The sequence below is a fragment of the Australozyma saopauloensis genome, chromosome 3 (assembly GCF_035610405.1).
Source record: "Australozyma saopauloensis chromosome 3, complete sequence".
Classification (NCBI taxonomy): domain Eukaryota; kingdom Fungi; phylum Ascomycota; class Pichiomycetes; order Serinales; family Metschnikowiaceae; genus Australozyma; species Australozyma saopauloensis.
Window position 1 is genome coordinate 1,928,489 of NC_086133.1, and position 21,843 is coordinate 1,950,331.

At 42.8% G+C, this 21,843-nt stretch overlaps 11 protein-coding genes across 11 annotated transcripts; 7 read left to right on the top strand and 4 right to left on the bottom strand.

Annotated features, from left to right (window-relative positions):
- Positions 1 to 240: 240 nt before the first annotated feature.
- Positions 241 to 960, top strand: PUMCH_002998 (uncharacterized protein; the record flags this gene model as incomplete). Its single annotated transcript, XM_063021985.1, has 1 exon — positions 241 to 960. One exon carries the CDS (start codon positions 241 to 243, stop codon positions 958 to 960), a length of 720 nt encoding a protein of 239 aa, XP_062878055.1.
- Positions 961 to 1,230: 270 nt separating this feature from the next.
- PUMCH_002999 (uncharacterized protein) lies at positions 1,231 to 1,632 on the top strand (the record flags this gene model as incomplete). Its single annotated transcript, XM_063021986.1, has 1 exon — positions 1,231 to 1,632. One exon carries the CDS (start codon positions 1,231 to 1,233, stop codon positions 1,630 to 1,632), a length of 402 nt encoding a protein of 133 aa, XP_062878056.1.
- A 900-nt stretch (positions 1,633 to 2,532) lies between these two features.
- On the top strand, positions 2,533 to 4,089 carry PUMCH_003000 (uncharacterized protein; the record flags this gene model as incomplete). Its single annotated transcript, XM_063021987.1, has 1 exon — positions 2,533 to 4,089. One exon carries the CDS (start codon positions 2,533 to 2,535, stop codon positions 4,087 to 4,089), a length of 1,557 nt encoding a protein of 518 aa, XP_062878057.1.
- A 174-nt stretch (positions 4,090 to 4,263) lies between these two features.
- PUMCH_003001 (uncharacterized protein) lies at positions 4,264 to 4,905 on the bottom strand (the record flags this gene model as incomplete). Its single annotated transcript, XM_063021988.1, has 1 exon — positions 4,264 to 4,905. The coding sequence occupies one exon, from the start codon at positions 4,903 to 4,905 to the stop codon at positions 4,264 to 4,266; it is 642 nt and encodes a 213-aa protein (XP_062878058.1).
- A 960-nt stretch (positions 4,906 to 5,865) lies between these two features.
- PUMCH_003002 (uncharacterized protein) lies at positions 5,866 to 7,422 on the top strand (the record flags this gene model as incomplete). The annotated part of the gene is made up of 1 exon (XM_063021989.1): positions 5,866 to 7,422. The coding sequence occupies one exon, from the start codon at positions 5,866 to 5,868 to the stop codon at positions 7,420 to 7,422; it is 1,557 nt and encodes a 518-aa protein (XP_062878059.1).
- Positions 7,423 to 7,600: 178 nt separating this feature from the next.
- Positions 7,601 to 8,245, bottom strand: PUMCH_003003 (uncharacterized protein; the record flags this gene model as incomplete). Its single annotated transcript, XM_063021990.1, has 1 exon — positions 7,601 to 8,245. One exon carries the CDS (start codon positions 8,243 to 8,245, stop codon positions 7,601 to 7,603), a length of 645 nt encoding a protein of 214 aa, XP_062878060.1.
- A 2,454-nt stretch (positions 8,246 to 10,699) lies between these two features.
- On the top strand, positions 10,700 to 11,242 carry PUMCH_003004 (uncharacterized protein; the record flags this gene model as incomplete). Its single annotated transcript, XM_063021991.1, has 1 exon — positions 10,700 to 11,242. The coding sequence occupies one exon, from the start codon at positions 10,700 to 10,702 to the stop codon at positions 11,240 to 11,242; it is 543 nt and encodes a 180-aa protein (XP_062878061.1).
- Positions 11,243 to 11,436: 194 nt separating this feature from the next.
- On the bottom strand, positions 11,437 to 13,344 carry PUMCH_003005 (uncharacterized protein; the record flags this gene model as incomplete). Its single annotated transcript, XM_063021992.1, has 1 exon — positions 11,437 to 13,344. One exon carries the CDS (start codon positions 13,342 to 13,344, stop codon positions 11,437 to 11,439), a length of 1,908 nt encoding a protein of 635 aa, XP_062878062.1.
- Positions 13,345 to 15,871: 2,527 nt separating this feature from the next.
- PUMCH_003006 (uncharacterized protein) lies at positions 15,872 to 17,014 on the top strand (the record flags this gene model as incomplete). Its single annotated transcript, XM_063021993.1, has 1 exon — positions 15,872 to 17,014. One exon carries the CDS (start codon positions 15,872 to 15,874, stop codon positions 17,012 to 17,014), a length of 1,143 nt encoding a protein of 380 aa, XP_062878063.1.
- Positions 17,015 to 17,979: 965 nt separating this feature from the next.
- On the top strand, positions 17,980 to 18,987 carry PUMCH_003007 (uncharacterized protein; the record flags this gene model as incomplete). The annotated part of the gene is made up of 1 exon (XM_063021994.1): positions 17,980 to 18,987. The coding sequence occupies one exon, from the start codon at positions 17,980 to 17,982 to the stop codon at positions 18,985 to 18,987; it is 1,008 nt and encodes a 335-aa protein (XP_062878064.1).
- A 254-nt stretch (positions 18,988 to 19,241) lies between these two features.
- On the bottom strand, positions 19,242 to 20,726 carry PUMCH_003008 (uncharacterized protein; the record flags this gene model as incomplete). The annotated part of the gene is made up of 1 exon (XM_063021995.1): positions 19,242 to 20,726. One exon carries the CDS (start codon positions 20,724 to 20,726, stop codon positions 19,242 to 19,244), a length of 1,485 nt encoding a protein of 494 aa, XP_062878065.1.
- Between the last annotated feature and the right edge of the window lie 1,117 nt (positions 20,727 to 21,843).

The window sequence follows — 21,843 nt, forward strand, 5'->3', positions numbered from 1 at the left end:
TATTCAACTATGAACTGATAATGTCAAGTTCTATTTTTGCTCATCTGAAAGTATTGACTCTTTGATACAACTGCACGTCGGTCTCTTTCCAAAGACGTTTGATTCTTTGCGGATATAAATTTGAAGTAAGTAATTATGGAATAATAATTGGTAATTTTTCCAGTTTTCCGTTCTCTTAATCCTGTTTCGTGACTCCGCAGATTCTTGTGTCATCCTGATTTGTGGAGTACCCAAACCAAAATGGACATATCTGTTTTTTTCACATCAGACCTAACATCTTCTGAAAGAAGAGTCTCGCCACAATGGAAGGTCTCGTATTTGAAGCAGCGCATTGAACAATTCACAGGGATCGCGCCGGAACATCAAAAGCTTCAATACTACCCCCACAACACTAGCAATGAGTTCATTCTTTTGGACTCGGAGAGCCTGGATTTAACAGTCGCTGACTTGAATATCGTCGAATTCGGCAGAATTCACGTACAAGATTGCGATCCTAACTCGCATTTAGCCGATCTTGCTCAAGACCAGGCCAACGATGGATACAGATTATCCGAAGAAGCATACCAAAACAGAAATGATTCCGTACTACAATGGAAGAAGAAAGAGCAACTTGGGAGATTTGATCCCTCCTATGAAGCCCGTGTGCAGCAATTGGAGTCCGAGAGTGTCATTTCAGCTGCCTCCATGAAAGTCGGGGACAGATGTCGTATCATAAATATTGGTGGTGAACGGAGAGGTGAGGTGAAATATATCGGCAAGATTCCAGCTTTGGACGAGGGTAAAAAGCCGTGGGTTGGTGTTGAATTCGATGAGCCAGTGGGTAAAAACGATGGTAGCCTAGATGGAGTCAGATACTTCAACGCCAAGCCGGGCTACGGCAGTTTTGTGACCCCCAATAAAGTAGAGGTGGGTGACTTTCCTGAGGAAAATCTTTTCAACAGCGATGACGAAGAGCTTTGATCGGACTAGATAGATTGATGCTTGATTTGCAGCCAATATGACCATAGAAACAAACGAAACAACGGAGATTATTAATATTACCTGAAGTATTCGACATGCGAGAATTAATTGAACGCTCAAATATCATCGTCGTTTTGTCTCATTCAAAATTTACATTTGCTCCACTTTTTTCCCCTTTGCCTTTCACATTATTGTTGTCCCCAACAATATTATTAATCGCGAACCAAATCGATACTACTCAGTATACTACACATATCATATCATTAAAACATGTCTGAGGCAACCTCTACCGCTCCCATTTTTGAGTTTTTGTATAACTATGTCGATAAGGATACTCTCCAGAAATATCTTCGTTTGACGGTCATCGTCTGTCTCTATCTTTTCATCCGGACCTACTACACCAATTGGTCTAAGCAAAAACAAGTGCGCAGAGAGCTTGATTTGGACAAGCAGGAGCAGGACAGAGACGCCGAGTTGAAGGAGCAAAAGAAGCAAGAGAAATTGCAAAAGTTGGAAGACGAGGCAAAGACTTTCGGCTGGGGAAAGACCACCAGAAGAAACGTCAAAAGACAGGAGCAAGCTTTGGCTGAGGCCACAGAGTCTTTACGTGAAAGACACCAAGGTGCTTATGATGCTGCTGAAGATCACGACATTGAAGATTTGTTGGAGTAAGATTGTCGTCGGAAAAGGGTGATCCAGTGTTACCAGTGTGGGGATGGAAGTAATTGGATTTAAATGTCTTGTATTCTTCTGAGGATATTGAAGCTCTAGCGCTGATTTTTGGCTTCACTAGATGATTACTTGCCGGGTCTATCATGGAAAGTCACTTATTCCCCATACCTTCTTAACATCATTTGATTCTGTCTGACGCCAAGGCTCGGAAGCGCTGTTAGATTTTTGTATTGAAACTCGTGTGTAGTTAATTCTGCTACAATTGGGTGGTTGTAAATAGGACATAAATCAAGTTCACGAGTTCATAACATATCATTTGATCCAGTAAAGGTAAGGGTCTGTGTTGGAAGGCGTTATGCGTTTCACATTAAAGACAAGAAAAAGTCGAGAGTTTTATAATAAGCAGGGCACAAGCTTGATTCAAAGACATCTCAATCTATGACACTGAGACTCGAATCTCCTGTGTTTGTTCCTAGTTCACGATTGCCAACTAGTAGTACCTGCTACTTATTCAATTGATAAAGACAAAACTTTACAATCAGTACAACAAGATAAAGCATTTTCACAACTTTTCCTACAATTTTTATTTTTCAGGTCATTCGTCTTTTTTGACCCTCATTATCAATGGCTGCAAATCACCAAGAGGGTATCTCATCGACCTCATCTCACTTTCACCAAACTCAATCATCCCAAATCGGTCACAGTAAAGTCACAAATCAGTAAAGCCGAACAAAATTAACTTTGCGATATCAATATTTTCCTATATTTCTCCCTAATTTTTCCGTGTCCGCTTTTTTTCATCTCATTGAATGAGGATCCATCCATCAACCTGCATACCCCCACTTGAAAACCACATCTATCTTCAACTCATCTACATCTTTCTCCACACAAACAATATAAATGGCTGGCGATCCCTTTCTTTCAGATCCCTCCAAAAAGAGAAAACGAAGTACCCGAGCCTCTACTGGCCCCAAAAAAGCTCGGGCTCCTGTACGTCTGAATGATCCAGACTCTGAAATTTCCAGTAATTCAGACGACTCAGGCGATGAGGGTTCAGCTGTTGGAGAAGGCGATGAAAGAGAGCTTGATTCCGACGAAGAATTCCAGCATGAGAATGAGGCAGATAAAAGAAGACGTATTGCTAAGCAATATCTTGAGAACTTGAAGTCTCAGGACATAGGTGACGACGATTTCGATGCTGAGGATTTAGACAGAGATCTCCTCGCCACCCGTTTACAGCAAGATGCCGCAGAAGGAAAAGGAAATGTGTACCGCTTTTATGGACAAAAAATTAGTGGCCAGCTTCTGGATCTTCAACGCACTCACGTTCGTGTCGGTTGTAAAAACCTCACCGGAGTCGCCGCCAACTTCCCATACATCTACACTGTGTCCAAGGACATCGAGCTCATCAAGTGGAAACTCAACAGTAATAACAAGCCACAGCGTGTGAAACATAGTCGTGGTGGCCTGCGGTACAGTAAGATCAATACCAGCACTCCAAGTCTGAACCATCACAATGATGAAATCAGTTGTGTAGCCTGTTCAGGTGATGGACGATTTGTCGTCACTGGTGGCCTTGATGGACGTCTTATTATCTGGTCGGCAGAGAATCTCACCTGTCTTAAAGTGTTGGAGACTCGTGGCGCTGTCAATGCCATCACGTTCCGTAGAGGCACCGACCAACTTTACGCTGCTTGCGCAGATTTGCGTATTCGTACGTTCTCCATCAATCAGTATGCGCAACTCGAAATTTTGTACGGACATCAAGATAATATCACCGACATAAGTGCGCTCGCCAAGGAAGCCTGTGTATCTGTCGGCTCTCGAGACAAGTCTGTTATGTACTGGAAGATCGCTGAAGAGTCACGACTTACTTTCAGAGGAGGTGACTCTGAGAAAAAATCATTCAAGAAAAACGCGGCTTCTGCTGAGGTCTCTGATGTACCATTCCATTCCGAGGGATCTATCGATGTGGTGCTGATGATTGATGAGTCGCACTTTGTCACAGGATCTGACAACGGAAACATCTCTTTGTGGTCAAGGTCAAAGAAGAAAGCATTGTTTACTCAACGAGTTGCTCATGGCCTCCTCCCACAGTTCACGCCCGCACAAGCTAGTGCCGAAACAGAAGAGAGCAAGGCTGCCCGCCAAATCCCACCTGCACAGCCTTACTGGATCACTTCGCTCTATGCTGTTCCCTTTAGTGATATCTTCATTAGTGGATCCTATGATGGACAAGTTCGTGTCTGGCAACTTGAACGAGAGAACTTCCGCTCCTTCAACCTTCTCGGAAGCCTTAGTGTTAAGGGATGTGTGGTGAAGATCAGCGGTGCTGAGCTCACAGACGATAAAAAAATTATGGTGTTCGTTGCCACGGCGAAGGAGCACCGTCTCGGCCGGTGGTTGGGCAAGATAGAGGGACGGAACGCGATCACCACCTTGGTCTTTAACATTTAGCATTGCATTAAACATAGGAAATACGGAAAATCTCGATTCGTGAGTAATACTTATCCATACCTCCGTTCAGAAGGTAATTGTATAAAAAATTAAGTAATATATTGCCTATTCCAACCTAATGTACACAGAGACACGCACCAAGCAAAGCCTCTAATTTTTAATTTACGGGTCTGTTTAAAAAGCAGCCTCGTCATCCTCATCGTCTCCCATGTCGTCATCGCCGTTTTCGAAGTACCGTTCAGCATTGTAATCGTTGTCATCATCTGACTCGAAATGGTCATCGATATCATCTTCCTCGAGTCCTTCATCTCCTTCCTGTGCATTTCCGTTCGCATCTAGCTCCTCAGCCATATGTTTGAGCTTCTCCAATACATCCACTGTTTCACCTTGCAGGGAGATCTCATACGAGGCGAGTCCACCATCTGCCTTAAAAGCAGACAGGAGCAAAGCCTTCTTTTTCTTACTAAGTCCCATCACAGAATACAATTCCTCCGGAAAAAATTCGAGCTGATATGGGTATTCGTCTATCAGTGTTCCAACCTTCTTTACCTGCTTATATCTGTCCGAGTAACGCTCAATAGGGGGAGCAGATGCCTTTAGAGCCAGCGACTCGGAGCCAGAGAAAAATGGACCATTGTACAAAAGCTTTTGTAACGCAATGGTCTGTTTGGCGGCACTCTCCTCGTAGGGACTGAGGGCAGAATGGACAGGAAGCTCGATGAACGGCTTCTGGCTATTCTGCTCCTCTGCTTTCAAATCATCCAAGCCGACGCCAAAAAGCAAGTTGGGTCTTCCAGAGCTTTTCTTAAATGACATGGCGTTGGCGGAGAGAGTTTAGGAGTGACTGATTTAGTAGGGTGAATCTATAGATGAGATGCATGTCACGTGGGTCAACTGATCTGGAAAGGTGTTTTTGATAAAGCAGAGACTGTCAATTTGAAAATCAAAAGAGAAGAACTCATTCCAATTCCGAAGTAACTTTTCCATTTGTGAATTGTCTGTAAGAGAATAAGACGTGTTGTATAAGCATGGTTGGTAAAACAGGGTTTCAAGGATCTAAATTGTGATTCTGCACCTATGGGCCTAAGATTTACCTGAGGTCTATAGTTTTCATGCTAATCCAGATACTTTATCATTTATCATTGGAATGGAAGTAAGTCGGTCTTGTAGCAGCAGACCATCAGGTGTATACTTATCTGATCAAACCATGAGTGAGAAAACAAGAACATATTTTTGAAAACCATTGATGAAATAAAATATCCCAAGATTTTAATAACTGATTCTAAAATGTTATTGCCACAGAAGTACTAAGACTCTCTAGTTATATTCTCTAAGAACACCAAACAGTAGGCAATGGTTCGAATGACCACGAGTTGCTTGATTCTGGTAAATACCTGGAACATTCATCTGTTCTCTTTTTCTGAATATTTTGCCTTTGAACATTCAATGTTCTGAGGCGAATACGCAAATTCTATCCATTGAGGCACTACTTGACGAAAGTACACAATGAATCCGACAAAACTTTGTATTGTGGAATATAATTCCAAATTTGACAAAAAGCGAAAATACGACGGAACATTTCTTCCAGTTTCCACATTTAAATAACAAGTACAACATTGACTCAACCATCATTTGAGGCCATTACCGCATTTGGCTGTATTATTGATTCTCATTGTCTCTAACTACATCATATCAACAAACATCAGAACACGCCAGTTCCCGCCAAATTGCCGAAGCAGTCACTCACGTCTATAGAATAATACCGATATAATCACTATGGCAGAGTTTTCTGAAACCGCTGATGGCACATTGGTGATAATGGTGTGTCGAGCTAAGCATCTACCCAACAGAAGAAAGCTCGATAAGCAATCGCCGTATGTGCTTCTTCGCATAAACACAACCGCCAAAAAGACTCCGAGTCATTTCAGAGCAGGCCAAACACCTGAATGGACGTTTGAGATCCGGTTTAAGCTTGGAAGAGAACGGAAACCGATTATGAGATTGGATGTCTTGGATGAGACAAAAAGCGATCCAACTCCCATAGGAGGCACAGAAATAGACTGTTCACGAGTATTCCTGGATCCTGCCAATTTGCAAGAGGGAGGAAAATACATCTGGGACAGCTGGCATGACCTAGATTTCAGAGGGAAACAAGCAGGCAAAATCTACTTGGAGATGACATTCTATCCCAGTGCCCCCGTTGTTCCTCCCAAAATCGGCTTTCTGCATACTTCAGATGCGCTTGAGGATGTATCTGATGATGAAAGTCCAGAGTTTCGACACCTGGCTCCAAGCCCGAATCGTTCGCCAATCATGCATGACGTGTTTGTGAGTGGTGATCAGAAAAAAGCAAACATTTTTCGTCGATCTGATCCAGAACGTCCCATACCCCCAGTAAAAAGTGCCTCTAGCGATGGTAAAAAGGGAGGAACTTTCGACAGACTAAGAAACAAGTTTCGCTCCAAGGAGGCGATTTCTACGTTGTGGGCGAATGAAAACAAACCAAAGTCTTCATATGTTCAAGAGCTTCCTGTTCATGATCACGAATCCCTCAACTTTGCACCTCTCCCTGCTGTTACTCTAGAAGACATAGACACTGGTGCTCCTCCCCCACCTCCACCCCATTCAGAGTTCAGCGTCTTTACAAAGAACCTGTCGCCATCTGAAAGAAATCATCATAGTCCTGAGCGCATTGTCCATGGAAGAATGTCACCTTTGCGTGACAATCTACCACCACCTCCTCCTCCGAAGAGCGGCCTGACTTCACCAACTCCTCTCAGTCCGACCCGGAGCCTTGTAAAAAGCTCGAGCCGAAGTCCGGGTCGAAGCCCTGGAAGGAAGCCTCCACCAGGCGCAACGGGTTTTGAGAAATCTACAGAAATCCCATTCTCCGCTGAAAGTTTCGGTTTGGACGACGAGGAGGATCATTTGCCTACAGCTGTTTACCACATGGGCGAGCAAGTCAAATCACTCACATTCCAGTCACCTAATAAAAAAGAGCCCAGCTCCAATGATGACATTGATCCCAAACACTACGCTCCAACTCCTTCTGAACATTTGGCGAAGAGTCTCCGGCTTCAAAACGGACAAATGCAATTCAAAGATGTTCAAGTTGATCTTAAGACTGAACAAACTGGATATTTAGGAGAAGGCAAGTGGGACACTCAACGGTTCTCGCCCAGTATATTTGACCGCATTCATGATGAAAGCTTGAATCGACAAGAGAAGCCTTCAGTTCCACCCAAAATCCCAAATGGATTATCTGAAAGAGAGTATTACGTTCTTGAAAAGGAAAACTACTTGAAGGATCTTAATGACAGACGTACATATTGAATAAAACAAATATAGAAGGAAAAGGGTAGTGTTTTGGATGTCTGGCACGGCTGTGATTAAAGACAAGTGTCAAGCCAGTGCACAGAGCGAGGCGAAACGCATTGATGGCATAGCCATCAGCTAAAGCTCAAAGACGAGAGAAAAATATAAAAGAGAGTTTTCTCTCATAGTCCTTTGCCTACAACAAGTTGGCAGCAACAGCAGCCAACACTCCAAATGCCACACCCACAGTTCCTGCGCCAGCTTGGGAAGTTCTTGAAGAAACAGATTGGCTAGCAGAAGCGCTGGATCCGGTGCTAGAAGCACGGGCCAGGGATGTGAGTGGAGTCGAGCTCATGTGGTAAGAAGAGCTGTTGGAGTGGACCAGAGAGAAGTTCAAACCTGAAGCGACAGCAACAATTCCGTTGAAGGCAGTCAAGCCGGTCACAGAAGAGGATGCCTGCTTAGTGAGAGATGCAGAGGCAGCAGATTGAGAGCTTGCAGAGAGGAATGAGCTCAAAGAAGCTGCCGACACACTCGAGACAGAAGCGGCTGAAGCAGAGGCAGCAGAAGCAGAAGCTACGGAAGCAGCAGAGGCAGAAGAAGCAGCAGAAGCAGAAGCCACGGAAGCAGCAGACACAGAGGCAGCAGATACCGAGGCAACAGAAGCGCCGGAAACAGAAGCAGCACTTGCAGCCAGAAGAGAGGCCTGAGATGCAATCAGCTGCAATTCCTGAGGAGAGTACAGGGTAGTGGTCACAGTAAGAGTAGAAGTGATAGTAGTCACATTAGCAGCAACAGAAGCAGCAACGGCCAACACAGAAACAACGGACAATGGGTTCATGGTGAAACGAGAGGCTAGGTGGGTGTTAACGAGAGTGATGGTTTGAGGTGTGATTTGTTAAAGTGTTTGTAAAAGAAGGACTGGTGAAGACCGTGCGTTGAAGTTTGGGCTGATAAAGGAGTGACAAGTTAAACTTAGGGACGACAACAGAAAAGAAGAAGTGGTTGGTGAATGTCGAAAACGTAGCGGGACATGTTTTCACACGAAGTTGAGTGGGCAGCTTGGGAGTGCAGGAGTAAAACGGCGCGGGAGTGCAGGTAGCTCGAAAGTGCGACTTTTAGTGTGGATATTGTTTTTGTTTATTCTGAATCTGGAGATGCGTCTTCCTATTTGGGAACAGAGTTGACGTTGTCTGCACGCGATTCTTCTTGTGCATTGACTTACAGTCTCAATGAAGCCACTAACCACAGGTCCGCATACAGTCCACGGAGCACAAAACAAATGAAAACGATGATGATATGGCCAAGCGTGACTAGCAACAATTCGCTGAAATAAACACGATGGAAAAAAACATGAGCTGTACACCATCGTTTGTTTGAAAGTCTATTTTCTGGCTTGGGAATGCCGAGATCGGGACTGGACAATCTGCATATCCACATTCTGCGGCTCATTCCCATCCATCTCTTGCAGTCTTCATTGGCCGAAAAAACGGACAATTGCCCAGATTGTCTGTCTCGGAATGCGTGAGCTGCAGAGGCCGTGCGTTTTGGTATGTCTGGAATTACGAGCATTGGTTCTAGGCGTAAGACATTCATGTACCCCATTATTGAGGAACGTATGACAGTTTACGGAGGAAATACTGAGAGTTGTAGACACAAAATGAAACGATTATTGAGGGAGTTTCTGATCGGAAAAGAGTGTATCAACGATTTTAACTTTTGCCCAAGAGTTTTGGGGCATGGCCTACACAACAGAATTCACACAACTCCCTCTGGCGAACAAAGTAGTTCATGCATTAACTTAAACTCAATTTAAAAGAGCCTTCCATTTTCTTTGATTTTTTTTTTGGATTCCGACTATTGATACAAAATAGAATAGGTTTTGTCTTCTGGATCATCTTTCAATTTGAGTAATATGGCGAACGTTTGATCTCGGTTCTGCAGCGCTTGTTGCAGAGTGCTTCAGGAGAAACGGCCAGACCAGGCGGTGAAATTTTTGTAGAGATACCGTTTTAGGCCATAATTGCAGTTCCTAATTTCGACCCATGCAATCGGCCGTCATTGTTAAATTTCAATTACATGAATGTTGCGGCTTTATGTGCGCTTCAAAGTGACACATTGTAACCTCTTCAAAATTCCAACCATACTGAAACAATTGGCAGTGGATCCAAATATGAACGCGATACACTGTGTCACAAGATACCGATGCGCAATAGAAATTTCTTGGCGTAAAACTGAAATGGGATCAGGTCCGGATCTCTAAAAAGAACATCATCATAGTAGTGTGAATAATGATTCATACGGATCACTGAGTCTGGCCCCTAGTTCAATAATCTCACATTGTTCTCACGGAATTACTCTATGTATTCATACTGATTGTCTCAATTTGCTTATTCCCATTTTGTATTCTAGAGTCAGACTGTTATTATACTATTTCGTTCTCAAGCCCTGTCGCCTCGCCCCGTCAATACATAAACGAATGAAAGTCAATCATGACAGGTAAAATTTGAATACATGCGTAAACAATTGCTCATGGACTTCGAGTGTCTCAATTAGGGGTTAAACATTTTGTTCATTCCGATCACAGAGAAGAACAGGAACTGGGTAACATTTGTATTGTGAGAATTTGAGCGGAATTATCATCACACACATGACAAGTTTAATCATTGAATTATCATTACACACAAAGTGTTACATAGAAAGTGATTTTTTTCTGGAATTTACATTCTGCCTTATTCTTTGAATCTGTCTATAGTGAGCATCCAAGAGGCAACAAATTGCGCATTCATCTTCAAGAATATCTAAATCATATAATTCAGTTGAGTTCTACTGAGTATAAAAATATATTTCGCTCATTTCTCTCTTGTTTTACGAAGCCCAATGATGTTCTACTTGAAGAGATTGCACAAAAATTGATCATTATACCATTATAGTACTGGAAAAGTGAATCGCATTCTAATTCAGCGCAGAGATTACAATTAAAAGACATGCTTCACGAGTGAACCTGCAAAAGTCCCCTTAGAAAGCATTAACTCTCGGGGGAAGCCCAATCAATATCCGTTTCTGAGCCATTCGCATCAACTGTAGTCAAGACAAACGAAACCAATTAGTGACCCGGATACAAAAAATAAATCAAGTCTAAACAAGAAAAGAAATAAATAAAATTATTGTTTCTCTCATTTCACGCCAACGTTTTTTTTTTTTCTTTCCCCAGACTTTTCATGCACACGATCTTTGCACGACCGAAAATTTTCATCAAAGCTAACCTACAACACTTCTCCACAACACACCAAACATGTGGAAATCGGCGGTTCGCAACTATTCCATCAAAAACTTGCCCTACGAAAGCAGGCCGACCAACTTGTACAACCCGGTCAGATCCGCCTTCAACATAAAACCAAAGACAACCCAAGGCCTCATATACAATCCTCCAGCCTCTGCTCCTAGTTTGAAGGACACTCCTAGGGCATTCATTCCTCAAAATGACCCCCGTTTGACTGTTTTGGCTGATAAATTCAAAACATATACCGCTGAGGAGCTCGCGGACATGCCAATTATTTACGCTCACAAGAAAGAATACAATTTGACACCAGAGATCGTCCAGGAAATCATAACATTGAGACAGGAAGACCCTGAAAAATGGTCTGTGAGCAAGTTGGCTCAGAAGTTCAACATTGAGCCTTCTAAGGTCAATATCCTTACAGGATGTTCTGTAGCCAAACAACAAAAGGTCCTTGCTGAGCTTGAGACTGTGAAAAAAGCATGGAACGAGACTACTAGAAGAGCTAGAAAGGATCGTGTTAGAAGAAAGCAGATGTGGCTTAGAGGAGAGTTTTAATTTGTACATAGAATGCATGGAGGGTTACTCAATACATATACCTGGAGTAGTCTTGTATTATGTAGTGACATTACACACTGAGATTTGCTTCGCTGGGTTGTTAAGAAGCAATGTAAAATTGTATTCTTTGCATTGGTATCATTATTAAAGGAAATGAAGGAAAGGACTGTTCGATGCGTGATTCTGATTCGGAATTAATTGATGACTAGATTAGTATTTGAGCCGTCGCCAGCCTTTTTTTGCTCAGTTTCAAGTTCTTTATGCGTCTGAAGGCGTAAAGTTTCAAGAGTCTTTTGAATATGGTCCTTAAAGTTTATGACGTAGTTGAGGTCGCTCTGAACGGTACGCAAAAGCGTCTCACGTTTATCTTTAATGAGATATCGCGTTTCCATGAGTTCGCGTTTGAGGTTTGTGTTCAAAGTCTTTGCCTTCAATGTTTCAAGGGTCATATCTGCCTTCATTGCCTGCAAATCTTTCTGCATCTTTTCAATTTCGGCATCGAGCCGCAGGGCTTCTAAAGTGCTCTTCGAATGTAGCTCTTCCTGTGAAACTTTATTTTTAGAGAGGGTCGCTTCGAGCAATTTTATTTTGTCCTCTTGATCGGTCAAGGTTTGTTTGTGCTCTTCTATGAGTTGCAAAGTTTGAAGATATTCTTCGTCATTGAAAAGACGATCTTGCTTGATCTGACCATCTAATTGTGTAATCACGTCCTTCTCTGCTCTAATAGTTCTGCTGATAATCATTTCGGCTTCAAACTGCTGGGAATTATTGTGAACTACCTCCTCATTAATCATAATATCGTCCTGACCAGCAAGTGAAGGAATTTTGCGAATCGTTTGGTTATAAATGGACACGCTGTCAACAAGTTGTTGGTATGAAAGAGCTAAGCGATCCTCAGTGGAGTGAATCTTTGCCTCTGCTGTTCGCAATCTACTATTCACTGACTCTACTGCCTTTGCAATCTTAGTCTGTTCGTCTTCAAGTCTGCCAAGCTGGTCAATCTCGACACCCTTCAAATGTAAAGTTGCATTGAATTGACTCTTGTCTTGCAGGATCGCGGAGATACGATCTTCAAGCTTTGCAATAATTGAATCAAACTCCAAAGCTTTAGAATTGAGCGAAGTGAATCCATCTTGGAGGCTGTTGGTGTATTTGTTAAGAGATGCGATATCTGTCTTCAAGCGACCCGTCATATCTTCGGCTTCCTCGATTCGACGAAATTCTTCGGAGAGATTTTCTTTCTCCAGGCTCAAAGCTGTTATACTTGCCTGCTTATCTTGCTCTGCTTTAAATATTTCCTCCTTGTAGTTGTTGAATTCTCTCTCCATACTTTGATCGATTTCTTCATAGTCGTCGATTCTATCAATGAAGCTTGCATAGGATGAGAAAACACAAGAATTGTATATTTGCTCAAAAGCACGAGTTGGTGCATTAAAAGTTTCCTCTTCGTTAACACTCAGAAGCATGAGGTTGAGTTTAACCAACCAATAGAGCATGGCAAGATTGTAGTGCCAATTCTGCTCACCGGCCGCACTCAGCGCATCTCGAAGTTTATCTAGGGCTGGATATGAGAGACTTTTTAGAATTGCTTTCATATCAGTGTCAAACAGTGACAGAAAGCGATAATTTGGATCAAGCTTTCCGTACAAAAACTTAAACAAGAAAACAAAGTCTTTCTGTGTGGGCGTCTCAAACGTCGCGAGTGAAATATGATGACCCATCTCAGCCTCAAAGTTGTTGGCTATGCAAAAATCGTAAACTTCCTTCAGCAAAAGCTCCATATACACCTTGTTCCGGGAGTTCCGAGTATCACCACGCAGCTGGACTGTCAGATTGCTGGGCGGTAGGTTGCGAGATCCAGAGGTTCTTCGGAGCAGCAAAGGGGTGACTCCACCGGCTGTTGAGCCCATGTAGCCAAAACTGGACCTTATCTGGTTTGTAGGTTGTCCGCTTCTTCTTCTGGCGGAGCCCGGGGTCGGAGCAACCGCGGATAACCGCGTTCGCGCTTCAAATGACTCTGTGAGTCTGGGGGTCTGTCTGCTGAAGGAGGAAAGCCGTCGGTCTCCGTAAGAATGGAGCTGGGGTCCTCTTCCATCTGACATGTTCAAGAGTAATAATACAGTAGAAAATTAAGCAGATTGTATTTCTGCGAGAAGAAGCAAGAGATTGAAATGTAGATTTAATACAGGGATAGAAGCGAATGGATGCAGAGTGAGGTTGTTGCTGTGATATAGTAGAGAAGCTGACAGTGTTGATGTTTGTGTAATGTTTGTGTATTCCTGCATGAGCGGTCTTTGTCTGGGGACGATGAGAATACCGAGCAAAACAAAGAAGAAAATGTTTTTTTTCTCTTTCAGAGGTTTATCATTTGTCTTATATATTTTGTCTTTTTTCTATGTTGCGATTGCTATACAAAAGATATTTTCTTCTTTCTTCGGTTTGTCTCACTGTTTGAGAAGTATAGAGGAGGCAACGACAATCTAATTATCATAATAATATACAAAAGGTTGTATAGATTGATTTAACATTGAATGGTGATTATTTTTGCTCGCTCCCATGCTTGTGTTTGAAATGAGTTGGAGCTTGTAAGTCCACCATTGAAGACTACAAATCTCCCTTGAAGGATTTGAATTGGAATTTGATGGATCAGAAACTTGCTTACAAATTCTGGCCTGGTGGGGACAGGATTTGATCTTGAAATTTCCTGAGAGGTTTCAGTTTGCTGAAATGTTGCCAGAGTCAACCCAACATATCGAAGATAGTAGTACTTTTTAACGCTCTTGACTTTAAACACAAAGTACTTCCACGCAATCCAAATGAGGCATGAAATGTGTGTTTTCAACCCCGTGTAAGAAGTTTAACTCGGATTAGAATTAGATGAAGGACAATGCCAAATAGGTAAGGGCGACATTGTCGGAATAGAAAGTCGCTGGGCTCCTAATTCCGGTCGATCAAACCGAACTGTCGCATTTCTTCCCCATTGTTATATCGCTTCAGAGGTGAATTCTCCAATTGGATTCTTGGAAGCTATGCCAATAAGGACATGATTTAGCCAAAAGAAACGATCCAGCTGTTGCGCCTTGTAGATGAATCAAGCTCAAAATGATGCAGAGAGGTCAGTCCTTCAGAATCAAATAAAGATGAACTTACCAAAAATTCACAAGTTGCCGCTTATACTCTAATTCTGGGTGGCTTCGTCTCCACGGCTGCAAAGGGAAAATAGTTGTTCTGCACAGGATATGAAGCGAAACATTGCCATGATGCATTTAAGGGTAGACCATCTGCAGGTGGCCAACTTGACACAAGATGCTGGTGAAGTGAAGAAAAGCAATCTATTGACTGGCTTGAAAATTTTGCTTTGTCTGTGTCTGAATGGAGAAGACGCGTCTGAAATTTATGCAGCCTATCCAGGCAGGTTGCTCGTCAGAATTGTAGAGTGTAATGTTGGGTCCAGAAGATTAGGCAGAATCCAACTATGCCACGCAAGAACGAATTTAATTTTACAGTGAAAAGACAATAAGGAAAATCGAATTTCTTCTCCTGATGCTTGTTGATGGTACCGGCAATTGGTATCTTCTCCCCTCCCAGTATGAAGGCAATGCACCAGTTTAAAGACAGCTATCCATCCGTGAATTTAATTACTAGCTCGCATTCCTCATTCTGAACCAACAAACAAGCATTATCAAATTTAAAAAGAAAACAGCCCAAAAGTTTTTCTTTTCTTAGATAGCTCACTGTGTTCCTGTCAGATGCTGGTCTGGCAAGCCAAAGGGCCATTCTGGTGTTAGGACCACTCACCAGCCATCCATGGTATGCAAACCAAAGAAATCGAAGGCATTCAAGAACGGGAGATTGCAGTCGGACGAGAAACAGTTTAAGAACGAATTATGAAATCTGTTTAAACTAAGGGGTATTTCTGCCGTTACTGACTGATGCACAGGAACCGTTGGTGGTTGCAAACGTAACGGTTGACGCAAAAACTGGTACGGAAAATGGGCGCTGGATGGACTGGTGTGCACACAGAGCAAACTTAGACTTGAGATCGTGTATGTATGCCGCAGCACTATAACCGCCGTACTCAATTCCTGCCGCTAGCGTTCGCCCATTCTGCATATGCAATTGTCCCTGCATTGTGTCCGACGCCTCCTGGACACAAGCCCTGCTCTATTATTATGCCTTCTGTGACCCTCGCTCACGTCTCCATCCACCTTTATAATCGTTCTTATTCCCTGGCCCCTGTGCTAAACCCACATTTAAGTACGTGAGCATACGTGCATTTTGTATCATCGAATTCTTGCCTTCGGCTTTGGGCTAGTGTTCACTTTTTGGGTCTTATCGAAGCTACTCGGTCTGGTTCGGACCCCCCACGTTTCCATAAGAAACACACTCTTGAAAGGACAATCAGAAGCTCATTGAAGCTTTTCAGAGTCAAATTCCCATCATTCAAGTATAGTTGAGGCTAGTTACTCTTTTCCGGACTCTTTGACGCGGATCTCACCCTCTTAACCCTCGGTTTGTCTCTGGTAGTTCAAGTTGCTGGCTTAGGAAGTTCAACCTAAATGGAAATTTAATAATACCCTGAACAATCTCATTTGGAAACAGAAACGCTACATTGTACAATTACAGACAATGTCAACAAACGATACCGAAGCGCTGATGTCTTCTCCCAAGCTTCGGAAGCAACCGCCTAGAGAGGTGCCCTCCACGCCAACCTCCCGGACGAGGCGCCGTGCTGCTGCACTCTCTCCCTCAAATGCTACTGCGGACCTTGTTCCGGTCAGTCCTGGCATGAAGAGGACCAATTCCGGTACTTTGAAGTCCCCTGATTACAGACTCAATAACAAGGACGTCATGTCGCCTGGAATTCTTGCCACCCCACGAAACTCTGGATACGACTCCAACGATGAGAAGGATACGCCGCATCGCTCAAAATTCTCGCGCAACCCGCTTTTCTTCAGTCCAAAGGCACGAATAGGAGATGACAATGTGCCCCTTAAAGAGGACTTGAATGTGATCTCTTCTCAGTTGAAAGACAAGCTCAGCCTGGCGTTGGGCTCAGTTCAACGGAAAGAGCGCAATAGCATTTCTCCAAATCGCTTGACATTTACTGAAAGTTGGAGCACTAACTCCGCAGATTCACCAACCAGACGTAAGGGCTCTTTTGCCCAATCGCCACCGCGCAACCTCCAGGCTGCTAGCATAAATCTACAGACATTACAACAGTCGCCATGTGTTTACAGTAATTCTCCACGTCACACGCAAGCTTCATCGTTTGGACTCCAGCAGTCGGCTAATTTCTCGTCGGAACAGCAACCGATAAAGCTTCCTTCGCCTGATGAGACTAGTGCTCACAGTGCTTTGCTTGAAGCATTCTCACGTTCAAAGAAACGGCAACAGAGCGATTCGAATGAGCATGCTAATCCTTTCGGTATATCAACACCTGTGCTGAGCTCCCAGCAAGTTCTGCCATTCGAAGTTTCGGAAAACAAACCCAAGCCGCCTCCTTTTCAACTTCCATCTATCTCTGTGGCTGTGCCATTGAACCCAAAAGATGATTCTGAGCAAGACGCGGTGCTTTCACTCATGTCGCTTGCATCACCTCAGGGCCTCAAAAAGTCTCTACATCATTCCTTTAACATGCCGGCAGGAGAGTCTGCGACCCTGTCTCGTTCGCCCTCTGCTTCTGTCCCTGTTCTTCCACCCATTGGCGGGCTAATCCGTAAAGTCGATGATGACGAAACAGATGTCGAAGAGGGTTCTTCTTCCGATTAATAGTTGGGATCATTTCATTTTTTTTCACAGTGTATTTGCCTTACAATTGTATCATTCCTTCGTTATAATTTGTAGAAATAGTGGCTAGCTTCTCAAACAGCCTAATTCATTGAAACCGTGTATTAGTTCAGGTAACGAATCTAAATCTCCTTAGTTAAATTTTGCCCCTTGATACTTGACAGGTTGTCAGTGTCTGCATTTAAGCGCCCCGCCGGCTCCAAACCTAACAATCTTTTTAAAGAGCGAATGAACCACAGATGAAAGTTTTCTTCGATAAAAATAAAAATTTACAATCATTTGTGGCTCGTCATCGATGAGGCTCGAATATTACATGGGTATCTACCTTGCGTTTTCAAATTTAGAGTAAACTACTAAAGGTAACGAACACGAAACGAAACTTGCCTGTATGTTGAGCTAATTTCTAATCTTTACTCAAGTCTAATGACTAAAAATTTTATCTCGTATTTGTCCTGAGTAATCGCAGAATCGTTAGTGGCTGCAGATTTCCGATACCGGCGAACGCATCCCGCACTCCCCCCTGCAGGTTACTCTTCATGAGTAAGCTGCCTAAGAAAAAGTAATGCGCAGAAGTCAGCTTGTATCACACGATTTCTTTTCATCCAAAATCTTACCATCGGTTTTTATAGAGACACCTCGCCTTTAATAATCACATAGTCCATAGATCTGATACTGTGGTCTCACTTGCAGCTACGGCACTCTCTATTCCTCTACCCTTGAACCATACGAAGGTGCAATTTCTTTAAGTGCATCAATTCACAGAATCTTGAATTTGTGATATACCTTTATTACCTCTCACTTTTATTCTTCAAACACTCGAATTCCTTAACAGGAGCAGAAACGAACGCTCTGGTCTTTGAAATACACAATCCATAGCCTCGATCATACATAGAACGGTCGTTGATTAAAAAGCAAAGAATCAAGAGTTCAACAAATACTAAAACGACATGTCCGTTCTTCTCCTACTCCATCCCACGATTGTCACAGATGAAGACACCGTGCTTGGGATCAAATCAAAGATCACTTCTCAATACCCGCAAGCCCCAGTCACACAACACATTATTGACCGAGTGGCCCGTGAGAACGTCGAGCTTGCACCTAACTCATTTGCACATATAGTCTATGTTAATCCCAATGAGGGTCATCTAGCGCTTCCTGTTCTGGTCATCTCGAAGTTGTTCAATGCCCTTGCAGAGGATGGTGACTTCACTGGTGACTTACCTCGCAATCAGGATCTTGACGCTTTGATGAACGGTTTCATTGTTAAGGCGCCAGGCCATTGGGTAAAACCTGTCTCCCAAAAGACACTGGTCTTGTTGAGACCAAAGTCTCTGAAGGAAGGTCGCACGGCAAAATTGCCCCTGTTCAAGAAGGCAGCTGCCGAAAAGGACACTGTTTCTTCTCCTGTGACTTTGACTGATACATCTGCCAACAACACTGATCAGGAGGATGAAGCATCCATGAAGAGACGCTTGGAAGAGAGTAAGCTTTCTTATTTTAGTGATGATTCAGACGATGAGCTTATCGCTGAGGATGAGTTATTGGCAGATGTTAATGACTTGGATAAAATCAACATAATTGTTCCTAAGAAGTGTGAGTTGCCTGATGGTAAAAAACGCCGGAAGGCTTGTAAGGATTGCACTTGTGGCTTGAAAGAAATTGAAGAAGCTGCTGAGGCTAATAGCCGCAATTTGCAAGAGACAATTTTAGGCCAGATGGTACAGCTGGCCACACTCGAGGCAATTGAGATCGAAGACCGCTTGAAGAAGTCTGCAGTGAAATTCACAGAAGACGACTTGGCTGAGATCGACTTCACTGTGGAGGGAAAGACCGGAGGATGCGGGTCCTGTGCTTTGGGAGACGCTTTCCGTTGTGACGGATGTCCATACCTTGGTCTTCCTCCTTTCAGACCTGGTGAGGTGGTCAATCTTGATAGCTTTGGAGAAGATATTTAATCGGTTTGGTGCTACCATCTATCACTTTATAATTCAGATTACGAAACAACGGTAATGATCAACGCTTTTATTATGTTACCTGTAGTTGAAAACCTTCCTCTAACTTTTACTTCTATTGTGTCTCTTAATATGTATTCAATCATGATTATTCCCGAATTCCAGGAGCTATCAATTTATAAGGCCAGCTTACTCGTTCCGTGTAAAAATCATTTGGATTTGTTCGTTAAGTTCCAAGCAAATTCAATGTTATTGACTCAATTGTTCGATTTGTTCAAGCTTTGACTAAAATGCTTTTTGTAGTTTAAAGCGTTATTAGAATTAGGAGTGCTATATGACCAACCAGGTATAGCCGCTGTATTAAATTGATTACTAGGATCTTTTTGATACAGGTCGTAGAAGCTCTGATAGTATCTTTCCTGGTTGAAGCCAAAATTCTCACAGCCAGAGGTAGATGAATAAAAGGCTGGTATCTGTGCTTGTCCAATTGTATCATTGCTTAATATTGTCATATTTGTTTGCGATGGGATGTTCATCATTGTAAGATTGTTTGTGCTATTCTCGTAATATGGTCCTTGGTTAATTTGACCGATCGAATTCACTAACCCTTGCTGGTGACTTGAATTTACCAAACTTGTGGTTGTTGAATTGGGGAAATTCATATTGTTTGTAGCCCCCACTTGACCTAGTAAAATTCTCTGGTTGTAATTACCACAGTTTTGGATTGGGGCCAGCTGAGTCTTGCCAGAAGTCAACTGGCCGAATGAGTTCAAATTAGTTTGATGCATCGCTTGATGCGGTTGCGGCTTTGCAAAAGACATTGATGTATTTTTGTGCTGAACATCTTGAGGATTCAGCTCTATTGCAGGCTGAGACGTTGTGTCAGATCGTTTATTGACGAGGCCTTTTGCACCTGGTGACTTTGGATCGCAAATATAGCAAGTTTTTTTACCGTTTCGACGAGGAGCGTACCGATAATCTGGGTACTTCTTTGCATGTTTTACCTTTTCTTCCCTTGCTAAAGTATTCCAGTATTCTCTTTCTTTCAGAGATAGGTGGCGCCAACGATAGCCCAATTCTCTTGAAATTTCAGCGTTGGACTTCTTACCAGATGAATCACCAAAGACAGAGAGATGATGTTTCAGGCGAAATAGAATGAAAGCGTTTCGCGGACGTGGGATACGTTTCGACTTGCGTTTGCAATTGCATTTGCTTGTTGCACCAGCATTCAGCTCTGAACTATTCAGTTTAGTATCTGGACTATATTGCGAGTTAACTCTTTTGCTTTCCTCTGTGACTGATTGGAGTTGTGTCGTCGCGTTAAAGTTACTTCCATTGTTTGTGAAATAACTCGAATAGCCAGAGGGCGATGCTTGAACTAATTGGTTCTCAGGCGTGCTTAAATTCAGAGGCAGCTGTGTATTTAGTAAAGTATTGCTCGTTGTGCTAGCGGTATTATTGTTGAGTGATGCGTAAACGTATTGATTCTCTTCATGATGTAGCTGGGTGAGTTGCATTTGTTGTAAGTGGCTTGGATATTGCATGGTTGCGAAGGAACTAAATTGATGAGGTTGCAGTCCCATCCAATCCGAATGGTTTGATCGAACCACTGGCGGCCCAAGAGACAAGAACGAATTGTTTTTGTTGGTTTCTGGAAAGCCAGAGTAAACTTCTTGACCACTAGAACCAGAATTTTTTGTTTCCGGACAATGCAGCTGCAGCCCCAAAGTAACTGACATCATATGGTGATATTTGCTTTCCTAGTTCAAACTTTTTTTTTGTTGTACTCCTATTTTCAAAACGATTGGTTGTCCGGCGTTGGCCCTTAGCCGCTCTATTGTCTTCGTAGGTCTGACGGGATCGGGAAGTATGCAAAGTTAAATGAGTTTGAAATAATTTATTCAAGTGAAATATTTTGCAGCGGTAGAAACTACACAGGGATCTTTGACGTCTTTATTCAACTCCTAGCACATCAAGAATGCAGCCGAAAATCCAGCTGTAGGAACGCAATGCACAGAATGAACGGAGCCTGTACACAATAAACCTTCTAACCCTTGACAAAGGTGTGTGCATGGCTATTGCGTATGGATGAGGAATTGTCCATTGACGCATTGAATGTTAAATGATCGGGCAGTCGGATCGGCGATCAATCTCAGTCGCAGATAAAGGAGGCCATGAAAACTCATTCGGGCTTTATTTTATTCTCTTCATCTGCAACTCGTTCATATGTGTTTTTTTTTCAATCGCACCTGGTAGGATTCAATTCTGCGAAGTAAAACGAGTAAGATTTCGAAAGCAATACCGAGTCCAAAACTTCGATTCAAGGTACAATGGCAAATCAGAGTCTCATTTGTGGCTAATCAAATTGACATTGCATGGATGTGACTTCATTCAAGTTTGGGCTGAATGATTGAATTGTGCCCGTGTCGACAGCCTACGCCGTTTATTTGAACAAGAAATTTAACAATACACCCCTATCTTCGTAAATTTTCATGAGGCTAAAAGGCATTCAATTTTGCGCAACGCCATTGGATTTGATATTGCAGTGAAAGATCACTTACGAACAAAACATCTTCACAAAAGGATTACTTCCAACTGTGCCAGCAGCTGCTGGTGAATCCTTGTGTTCTTAGTTTTAATAAAACCCTGCATAACTAGACGCCGAAAATTATAAAGGATGTCTGTCCACCAAGCTAATAATAATGAAATCGTATTCATATGTATTTGGACACATCTACAACATTTGCGTATACTAGCAAATAATAATTTTTTTAGTTTCCATTGACGTGTTCTGTACTCCGTTTTCTGATATTCGGGGCGGTCTGTTTTGAGGCTGATTTTGTATTCATTTCTCCAAAC